Below are 10,578 nucleotides of genomic sequence, written 5' to 3'. Positions count from 1 at the left end.
AAAAAATCAGTTGTCTGCGCTCATTTTCCGCCGTCTTTCTATCCCTTCACTTGCTTATATTACTATGGCCAGTGTGAAATGTCTCTAATATATTTAATACAAGAATCGATTTTCAAAATATGTGAAACAAATATCGATATATTCTGATATATGCCTTACATCCCTATTTAGGCTTTTCCCATCAGCGCAGTAAGCTTATCTCTGTGATTTGAACAGTGAAAAATTAAATTACAAAAACGAAAAAATCAAGATGGAGGGAAATCTTCGTCCACTCGCGGCAAACAACAAGCCATTTGTCTTTGGAGGCATTTACGTAAGAATCTACATTTTTTCCAAGTGTGTGCAGGAGTGTGAGTTTAAACTTCCCTGTGAAGAGATGTGTTCCTAGTGTTCCTAGATCACGAAAACAAAAACCATTGTTGGACTCATCCATATTTGATTTGTGAAATAACAAAGTTTTCGATTTTATTTCTATAATTTGCAGCGCACAAAGTGAAAGTGTGTGTATTCATTACAATTGTGAACTCATTTGCAATAGCCACTAAAAGCGGGTTAATCGAAAGTGCAGAGACTGCACTGCAGATCGTTGTCCGAATTCCACCAGCATCCACAATGCACCCTCCAGCCCACCCCCAGCTTTCCCTCTTCCATTGCATTTGTATCCCACCCATTTGGTCATTGCAGTCATTCCACTCCATTCGTGCTTTCGATCAACCAGAGATGGCTAGCACTGCGATAGTTTCACGCTGGACTTGCGGTTATCGCTAACTTTTATGGCTACTGAAAATGCATTTACTCGAAATTGTAACTAAAATTATTAGTTTTGGGTCAGATAGCAATGCCCATTCACTCCACCGAAAGTGCCCGAAACGAGCCGGCGACCATGAGCTCAGCCGATGACCGAAGGATCCCCATAACTATACTATTCCAAGTCCAAAATGAATTCGTGTTTGATTTGTTTCTTACTAAAATAGAAAGAAATAAATTAACGTATTTTAGAATTGTGTAACTTATAGAGCACTAGTCATTAAAAATTAATCCATTTTTGCATATCGGAGAAAATTGTATTAGAATTAGAATTTGATTTTCTCGAACCTCGCTGCAACAGAATACATTAGCGAAAAATTAACTCACCATAAGACTGCATTTATTTGTTAATCGGACTTTGCTGTTTTTAACCCCTTTAAATGAATGAGGGAATTGTTACCCTACCCTAGATCCACAGTTGCTGGGCAGGTGGCTCCGCTGGTGCAGAGCTTCGTTTCGGGGCACTTGGGTCGCAGGAATGGCCATGGCTATTTCCTGAACTATGGTTTTAAGTAGACCAGCCGACCACCCTGACGCTTCCGGGTAACTTGACGACTTGATGGTTTCCGTTGGCCAGCGAGTCGCTTTTCTGTCGACCCACTGGACCAGCCCGTTGCCTTTGCTAACTAATCGGTTAACTCTTTCGCAAACGCAGAATCCCAATGCCACCGTCAAGCCTTTGATCCAAATGCCGTTGCAGGCCGCCAATGTCCAGGAGCAGCAGTCTCCTCCGGTGGCCACTCCGGTGGCTGTTCAGCAGCCATCGACTCCTGTCCCCGTTCAAGTGCCGAACTCGTCCGTCCAGCAGCAAAATCCGGATGCGGACGCCATCGCCTCGAAGCTGCCCTTGCCAGTTATCATCAAGGAGGAGCCGATCTCTGTCGACGATGAACCGTCCGTCGACATTATAGAGGACAATACCAGTGCCAGCGGCATTGGGGGCAAGATCCCATTTAAAAAGATCTTCCAAAAGCGCAAGAAGTCGTCTGGTAAGCGTGGAATTCTTTGGTGATCAGTTTTCCCAGACTTTTATCGCACACACACACGAATCACTACAGTTCTTATGAAAGGACAGACTGGAAATTACTTAACATTTATACAATAACATATATGTCTTTTAACTCGATCGTAGAACGCACTCGGGACAAGAAGCTGCGACAGAACCGCCAGCTGCGCAAGTCCATGCTCCCCAAGAACGCTCTGATGGCCCTCAACGAGGTTAAGGGCGTGACCATCAGCGATTTCACCATCGTCAGCAATACCGACGGGGGATTCACGGCCGTTGTCACTGTGAACTCGACTCAGTACGTGGGCAAGGGTACCTCAAAGATGACAGCCAAGAACGCGGCCTGCGAGAAGGCTTGGCGCGATTTTATAATTGCGAAGATGACGCCTAAGCCTCCCCGTATTCACCAGGTGGAGATAGGTGCGGAGCCAATAGACACTAAAGAGGATGAGGCCGATGCACCGGATGATGATCTGCCCATGTTGAATCTGGCTTCGTTTGCCATCTACAAGCTGTTCGCGGAGTGGGAGCGCGAGGGCTATGTCGTACCCGAGATGCACGCTTCGGCCAATGCTGCCCAGCAGGCCGAAGAGGATGCCGGAACTCCAGTTCCCGCCGCGCCGAAGGAGCCAAAGAAGCCGCCAGTGCGTACGGAGCTACCCTCTGGCTGGGAGACCATGCACCCGGCGACCATTCTTTGTATTGTAGGCCAGCCCACCTCACTATATTCACTGTCAGTAATCAATTCCCCTGCAGATGCGCCCGGGACTCAGCTACGTGAACTACGGGTCATCTGGCGACAATACCAACGGCATGCAGCATCTGGGAATCACGGTGGACAACCAGGAATTCCACGCCCACGGCAGATCCAAGAAGATCGCCCATCGCAACGTGGCCGTGAAAGTGTGCAACTCTCTATTCGGCACAAACTTCACCTACGACGACACCACTTAAGACAACTCCAGTCGCAGACTCCAACTGCCGACAGCAACACACCTCGCCAACACGCCTCTCTTAACGGCCAGCAATCAGAAGATTGCGTAACTGACTTCAAATGCGCAACTCAAAGAATTTCTTCTCTGTGAAGGTGAAGAGGCATATTAAACAAGAATTTACCAATTTAGCTTGCATTTGGGACAGCTCTTACTTATGATTTTTTAGGTGGGCCGCAGCCGTTTTCAACCACGAGTAATCTTGAACTGCAAGATTATCCGAATAATTTTAACGCAAGGTTCCTTGGTAATGCTGATTAATTTTTTCCGTGTATTTTGTTATACACTGTTGGCTTGTTTTTTTTTTTTTTTGAAAACGCTTCCACAGAAGAGCATTTCGGTGGCAGATTGGGTATCAAATAATAATTATGCTTACCAGTGAATTAAATTTTTTGTCGTTATCTAGATTAAGCTAAATTAATGTCAGGTCTTGGGTGGTATAATTACTTGATTTTTTAAAACATGAAGACATAAATATATGCATTGAATATAAAATTGTAAAGTGCATGTTGATTTCTTGTGTTCATACTCGTACAGAATCAACACGAAGAATGTTTTTTTTTTTTTGAAATCTTTTATTGTTCTGAACTTATGAACTTAATGTGTTGCTTAATATTATGGATACTGTTCCTTAATTATAATGTATACAAATGTAAAATAGGGGGAAAAAGGGTCGACAAGATTCGCCAACGAGTTCGGGTGGGCGCTAAGTCTGTCGGCATATCGGCTGCTGTGGAAGTTTATTTGGTCTCCCAGTGGGACAACTTTTAAGTCCTTTTCGATGACTCGGTTGCTCACATACCAGGGTAGCCCAGATGCATGTCGTGCCGCTCGCGATTGTATTACTCCAAGCCCATTGAGCTGAGTCCCAGAGGCACACTCCACACTTGGATTGCGTGGGTCAGTGTTGGACCTAATATGGCTTTTATTAAGGGAGCCTTAACTGCCATATGAGGGTTGCTTGAGTGGAAAAGCCTGTCCAGCTTTTTCAGCTTCCATGAGGATTTGGCTCTAACTGCCGTGATATGGGCTTTTCAACTCAGCGTCCATCAAGGTGAACTCCGAAGTAGCAGTGGGATGAGACGTGGTCAATGGTATTTCCGTCAAAGAGAAGACCTAGGCATGTTGAGGTCGCAGGGTAAATGTGACACAGGCCGACTTAGTATGTAATGGATTTGTTCCATTTACCAGTCCATCGCTCGATTGCATGCAGCCATTCCTGAACTGCATTGGGCTGAATTGAAAGGATGAGTGCGACGCAAGCATGGCGGTGTCATCAGTGTAGGTGGCCAGGAGCAGCTGAGCAGGGGAGGCTTCATCGGTGTTGTTGACGGGAGTTGGCATGTCAGCAGTGTACAGGGTATACGGAAAGGGTCCAAGCACACTTCCCTGTGGAACCCCTGCATGAATGTGTTCCAGGCTTGACCGACAGTTTCGTACAGCAACATCGAAGGGCCGATCAGCGATGAAGGAGCTGAGGATGGCATAATGGGCTGCTCGGAGGAGATCTTTCATTTTATATAGCAGACCTTCATGCCACACCTTATCAAACGCTTGTTTCACGTCCAAAAATACGCCGACTGTTCAAAGCTAGTTCTTGTGGGATGTGTTACCTACCTCCGGCAGTTCCATCAAGCGGGTAAGCAAAATTCTCTCAAAAACGTTGGAGAAAGTTGGTAGCAGGATTATCGGGCGGTATGAGTCGATCTGTGTTGGTGACTTTCCAGCTTTGGGGATCATTACAATGCGCGCACGTTTTCATTGCCTGGGAAAATTACCTAATCTTAGCATAGCATTAAATATTTTCACAAGAGCAAGCACTCCTTTGCGTGGTAGAAATTTCGCAGTTCGGTTGTCTATGCCATAGTAACCAGGGTTTTTTTTGGCTGCAAAGCCTTTAGTTGCATCATTACCTTATGCGGTAAGGTATAGGGCGTGTCTGAGCGTTGGAGTATGAATATTGCTGGTAAATGCTAGGATCTCCTGTCGCGGTGTATGTCTTCTGAGGCGTCTTTTGTGGCTAAGTCCCTAGCCTCCAAGCTTAAAATGGCAGGCCTCCTTATGGCCGTGAGACCAACTTGGTGTAGCCTGCCTTGCAGCTTCAATGATCGCCGATGTGAAGTAGTCGACGTACGCTTCCAGCCTACTGCAAGTGTCAATGAAAATGTTGAGTTCTACAGTAGCCTCGATGTGTTTTTTAAAGATCCGAATTCTCGCTTGTGGAGACAGCATTTTTTTAACACTTCTAAATGATTGGGCGTCTTCAATCAATGGCAGATGATGGTCAGATAACAGTTCTGTCAGCACTTTCACCCTGATTAGTTGCTGTCTAAAGCCTTTGGAGATCCCAAAATCTATGGCACTTGGAGAGGCAGTTGCATGGTGGGGGTAGCATGTGGCTTCTCCAATTGTGTGTGATGAACTGCCCAGCAATGGCATCTGTCCATCTAAGTGTAAGGAGGGCAGTATATTAAGGCAACATTAAAGTTTCCTCTGCTTGCAGTCAGCTGAATAGTTACTTCCTGGATATGATTTTGAGATAGAGTGGCGATGAGAGATATTTGATCTAGCAAGGATGTTGTCTGTCATCCGGATGGTTGGCAGTATGTAGGGTAAAGCCATAGACCAAAGACAAAAATAAGTTATTAGGCAAATCGATCTTGCAAATTTACAAGATTAATACAAATGTGAAAAAAAATCAACACATTTTTCAAAAGTGTGGGCGCGGTAGTTTTATGCGGTTTGTAAATAAACTTGCGCAACATCTATGTCTCTAAAAACTGTATGCTGAATCTCAACCTTCTAGCTTTTATATTTCCTGAGATCTCGACGTTCATACGGACAGACGGTCATGGCTTGATCGACTCGGCTATTGATCCTGATCAAGAATACATATAATTTATATAGTCGGCAACGCTTCCTTCTGCTTGTTATATACTTTTCAACAAATCTAGTATAGCTCTACAAGTAAAAGGTATAAAAATTGTATCATTTTGTTTCAGATACTACAATGTAAACATAGATCTATAGTTACCTTGTGGTTTCATTTGATCCGGGTTTGTCTTCATTGTCAATAGTTTTGTGACTTGAGCAGCGAAAAATTAAATTGGAGTTTTTGTAGGTGGGTGTATATAAGTTCTCTGTAGTCCATGATTACAAAACGAGTCGTGCTTTCCCATGGTCTTTTGTCCGACTGCCCGATTGTATGAACTTTGGAACATCGCGAACCTTAAGTGCTAGTTGGGACTAAGCCTGTATGCAGCGCAGGTTGACTACTGCTTCAATTTTCGTAAAATAATAAAAACCGCGATCTGTCCATTTCCGTCCGTATAAATTTCTAGATCTGAGGAACTATAAAAAGTCAGGGCGTTGAGACTTATTCTCCAGATTCTAGAGCAGTTTGTCCAAAACTGCCATGCCAACACTTTTCAAAAATGTTCCCATTTTTTTTAGAAAATTATTTGTCTTGGAGCTTTCTATAGATATGCCAAAAGAATGTCGAAAATTCTCCATTGAACTAACACTATCTGAGTTACAGGTATCTTACCTTACTTTGACGAATAATAATATTTGTTTAATATATGAAAAATATTAAAAACTGGGCGATTAATCCCAACCCAGATAGTTAATTCACTTAATTCGGTGTTCATTTTCAAAAATTCGCATACTTTCCTATTGCTGTGGTTGAGGAAACGCAAAACTCTTGTTAAAACAGTGTGAACACCTTTTCTGTTTTTCGTTGATTGGAACCTTATAGATTTTGCCCACGCTGCGGACTGCCAAATTGTGTTTGCAAGTCATGAAACGATTTAATACGTTATTGCATTGCATTTTCTAACTCGTCGTGTTTTAAAATGCACAGTGTCTTCAGCTTAAATATTTTAAAAGTACTATACATTTGTGGTCAAAAAATAAACCACGATCATAACAAAAATTTTGTGCGTTAAAATAATAATTTTGTTGCGGGTATGGTTTGAGTTTTAGACTATTCTTTTACTATATTCAAATGTAAGTCAATCACAAAAAATTGAGGGAATTAACATGCACACGCTCTAAAAGCTATAAATTTCTCAAGAAATACAGAAATACTGTTGCAATTTTTAATTTTCGCATTAATTTTTAGACACTTCAAATAGGCATCTTCGTGTTATTTTTATATTATTGTTAATTATTTTAGAAAAAAATCAGTTGTCTGCGCTCATTTTCCGCCGTCTTTCTATCCCTTCACTTGCTTATATTACTATGGCCAGTGTGAAATGTCTCTAATATATTTAATACAAGAATCGATTTTCAAAATATGTGAAACAAATATCGATATATTCTGATATATGCCTTACATCCCTATTTAGGTTTTCCCATCAGCGCAGTAAGCTTATCTCTGTGATTTGAACAGTGAAAAATTAAATTACAAAAACGAAAAAATCAAGATGGAGGGAAATCTTCGTCCACTCGCGGCAAACAACAAGCCATTTGTCTTTGGAGGCATTTACGTAAGAATCTACATTTTTTCCAAGTGTGTGCAGGAGTGTGAGTTTAAACTTCCCTGTGAAGAGATGTGTTCCTAGTGTTCCTAGATCACGAAAACAAAAACCATTGTTGGACTCATCCATATTTGATTTGTGAAATAACAAAGTTTTCGATTTTATTTCTATAATTTGCAGCGCACAAAGTGAAAGTGTGTGTATTCATTACAATTGTGAACTCATTTGCAATAGCCACTAAAAGCGGGTTAATCGAAAGTGCAGAGACTGCACTGCAGATCGTTGTCCGAATTCCACCAGCATCCACAATGCACCCTCCAGCCCACCCCCAGCTTTCCCTCTTCCATTGCATTTGTATCCCACCCATTTGGTCATTGCAGTCATTCCACTCCATTCGTGCTTTCGATCAACCAGAGATGGCTAGCACTGCGATAGTTTCACGCTGGACTTGCGGTTATCGCTAACTTTTATGGCTACTGAAAATGCATTTACTCGAAATTGTAACTAAAATTATTAGTTTTGGGTCAGATAGCAATGCCCATTCACTCCACCGAAAGTGCCCGAAACGAGCCGGCGACCATGAGCTCAGCCGATGACCGAAGGATCCCCATAACTATACTATTCCAAGTCCAAAATGAATTCGTGTTTGATTTGTTTCTTACTAAAATAGAAAGAAATAAATTAACGTATTTTAGAATTGTGTAACTTATAGAGCACTAGTCATTAAAAATTAATCCATTTTTGCATATCGGAGAAAATTGTATTAGAATTAGAATTTGATTTTCTCGAACCTCGCTGCAACAGAATACATTAGCGAAAAATTAACTCACCATAAGACTGCATTTATTTGTTAATCGGACTTTGCTGTTTTTAACCCCTTTAAATGAATGAGGGAATTGTTACCCTACCCTAGATCCACAGTTGCTGGGCAGGTGGCTCCGCTGGTGCAGAGCTTCGTTTCGGGGCACTTGGGTCGCAGGAATGGCCATGGCTATTTCCTGAACTATGGTTTTAAGTGACCAGCCGACCACCCTGACGCTTCCGGGTAACTTGACGACTTGATGGTTTCCGTTGGCCAGCGAGTCGCTTTTCTGTCGACCCACTGGACCAGCCCGTTGCCTTTGCTAACTAATCGGTTAACTCTTTCGCAAACGCAGAATCCCAATGCCACCGTCAAGCCTTTGATCCAAATGCCGTTGCAGGCCGCCAATGTCCAGGAGCAGCAGTCTCCTCCGGTGGCCACTCCGGTGGCTGTTCAGCAGCCATCGACTCCTGTCCCCGTTCAAGTGCCGAACTCGTCCGTCCAGCAGCAAAATCCGGATGCGGACGCCATCGCCTCGAAGCTGCCCTTGCCAGTTATCATCAAGGAGGAGCCGATCTCTGTCGACGATGAACCGTCCGTCGACATTATAGAGGACAATACCAGTGCCAGCGGCATTGGGGGCAAGATCCCATTTAAAAAGATCTTCCAAAAGCGCAAGAAGTCGTCTGGTAAGCGTGGAATTCTTTGGTGATCAGTTTTCCCAGACTTTTATCGCACACACACACGAATCACTACAGTTCTTATGAAAGGACAGACTGGAAATTACTTAACATTTATACAATAACATATATGTCTTTTAACTCGATCGTAGAACGCACTCGGGACAAGAAGCTGCGACAGAACCGCCAGCTGCGCAAGTCCATGCTCCCCAAGAACGCTCTGATGGCCCTCAACGAGGTTAAGGGCGTGACCATCAGCGATTTCACCATCGTCAGCAATACCGACGGGGGATTCACGGCCGTTGTCACTGTGAACTCGACTCAGTACGTGGGCAAGGGTACCTCAAAGATGACAGCCAAGAACGCGGCCTGCGAGAAGGCTTGGCGCGATTTTATAATTGCGAAGATGACGCCTAAGCCTCCCCGTATTCACCAGGTGGAGATAGGTGCGGAGCCAATAGACACTAAAGAGGATGAGGCCGATGCACCGGATGATGATCTGCCCATGTTGAATCTGGCTTCGTTTGCCATCTACAAGCTGTTCGCGGAGTGGGAGCGCGAGGGCTATGTCGTACCCGAGATGCACGCTTCGGCCAATGCTGCCCAGCAGGCCGAAGAGGATGCCGGAACTCCAGTTCCCGCCGCGCCGAAGGAGCCAAAGAAGCCGCCAGTGCGTACGGAGCTACCCTCTGGCTGGGAGACCATGCACCCGGCGACCATTCTTTGTATTGTAGGCCAGCCCACCTCACTATATTCACTGTCAGTAATCAATTCCCCTGCAGATGCGCCCGGGACTCAGCTACGTGAACTACGGGTCATCTGGCGACAATACCAACGGCATGCAGCATCTGGGAATCACGGTGGACAACCAGGAATTCCACGCCCACGGCAGATCCAAGAAGATCGCCCATCGCAACGTGGCCGTGAAAGTGTGCAACTCTCTATTCGGCACAAACTTCACCTACGACGACACCACTTAAGACAACTCCAGTCGCAGACTCCAACTGCCGACAGCAACACACCTCGCCAACACGCCTCTCTTAACGGCCAGCAATCAGAAGATTGCGTCCCTGACTTCAAATGCGCAACTCAAAGAATTTCTTCTCTGTGAAGGTGAAGAGGCATATTAAACAAGAATTTACCAATTTAGCTTGCATTTGGGACAGCTCTTACTTATGATTTTTTAGGTGGGCCGCAGCCGTTTTCAACCACGAGTAATCTTGAACTGCAAGATTATCCGAATAATTTTAACGCAAGGTTCCTTGGTAATGCTGATTAATTTTTTCCGTGTATTTTGTTATACACTGTTGGCTTGTTTTTTTTTTTTTTTGAAAACGCTTCCACAGAAGAGCATTTCGGTGGCAGATTGGGTATCAAATAATAATTATGCTTACCAGTGAATTAAATTTTTTGTCGTTATCTAGATTAAGCTAAATTAATGTCAGGTCTTGGGTGGTATAATTACTTGATTTTTTAAAACATGAAGACATAAATATATGCATTGAATATAAAATTGTAAAGTGCATTTTGATTTCTTGTGTTCATACTCGTACAGAATCAACACGAAGAATGTTTTTTTTTTTTTGAAATCTTTTATTGTTCTGAACTTATGAACTTAATGTGTTGCTTAATATTATGGATACTGTTCCTTAATTATAATGTATACAAATGTAAAATAGGGGGAAAAAGGGTCGACAAGATTCGCCAACGAGTTCGGGTGGGCGCTAAGTCTGTCGGCATATCGGCTGCTGTGGAAGTTTATTTGGTCTCCCAGTGGGACAACTTTTAAGTCCTTTTCGATGACTCGGTT

At 43.6% G+C, this 10,578-nt stretch overlaps 1 protein-coding gene and 1 long non-coding RNA gene across 5 annotated transcripts; one reads left to right on the top strand and one right to left on the bottom strand.

The window, feature by feature from the left end:
* Window positions 1-166: 166 nt before the first annotated feature.
* On the bottom strand, window positions 167-6,339 carry LOC123327429. The gene is made up of 2 exons (XR_006542151.1): window positions 5,840-6,339; window positions 167-5,327 (listed from the first exon to the last, which is right to left on the bottom strand). It is a non-coding gene; the product is annotated as an uncharacterized LOC123327429 (long non-coding RNA).
* An 809-nt stretch (window positions 6,340-7,148) lies between these two features.
* Window positions 7,149-10,288, top strand: LOC6726615 (double-stranded RNA-specific editase 1). Of its 4 annotated transcripts, XM_044923844.1 has the most exons (5): window positions 7,156-7,295; window positions 7,467-8,331; window positions 8,444-8,777; window positions 8,921-9,498; window positions 9,551-10,288. In XM_044923844.1, exons 3-5 carry the CDS (start codon window positions 8,477-8,479, stop codon window positions 9,746-9,748), a joined length of 1,077 nt encoding a protein of 358 aa, XP_044779779.1. In that variant the 5' UTR covers window positions 7,156-7,295; window positions 7,467-8,331; window positions 8,444-8,476; the 3' UTR covers window positions 9,749-10,288. The 4 variants fall into 4 exon arrangements, with proteins under 4 accessions (XP_039154204.1, XP_039154203.1, XP_044779779.1 ...); XM_039298270.2 differs by lacking the exon at window positions 7,467-8,331 and having other exon boundaries at window positions 7,149-7,295; window positions 8,489-8,777; XM_039298269.2 differs by lacking the exon at window positions 7,467-8,331 and having other exon boundaries at window positions 7,149-7,295.
* The last annotated feature ends 290 nt before the right edge of the window (window positions 10,289-10,578 follow it).

The sequence above is a fragment of the Drosophila simulans genome, unplaced genomic scaffold (assembly GCF_016746395.2).
Source record: "Drosophila simulans strain w501 unplaced genomic scaffold, Prin_Dsim_3.1 Segkk5_quiver_pilon, whole genome shotgun sequence".
NCBI lineage: Eukaryota > Metazoa > Arthropoda > Insecta > Diptera > Drosophilidae > Drosophila > Drosophila simulans.
This window is presented reverse-complemented; position numbering and strand designations above follow the sequence as displayed.

Excerpts from the sequence above, each read along its gene's own strand:
- LOC6726615 (XM_039298268.2), top strand. The coding sequence starts at position 8,348 with ATGGTTTCCGTTGGCCAGCGAGTCGCTTTTCTGTCGACCCACTGGACC. Across the intron at positions 8,778-8,920 it reads AAAGCGCAAGAAGTCGTCTG|AACGCACTCGGGACAAGAAG; the intron begins GTAAGCGTGGAA and ends ACTCGATCGTAG. Across the intron at positions 9,499-9,550 it reads CGGCGACCATTCTTTGTATT|ATGCGCCCGGGACTCAGCTA; the intron begins GTAGGCCAGCCC and ends ATTCCCCTGCAG.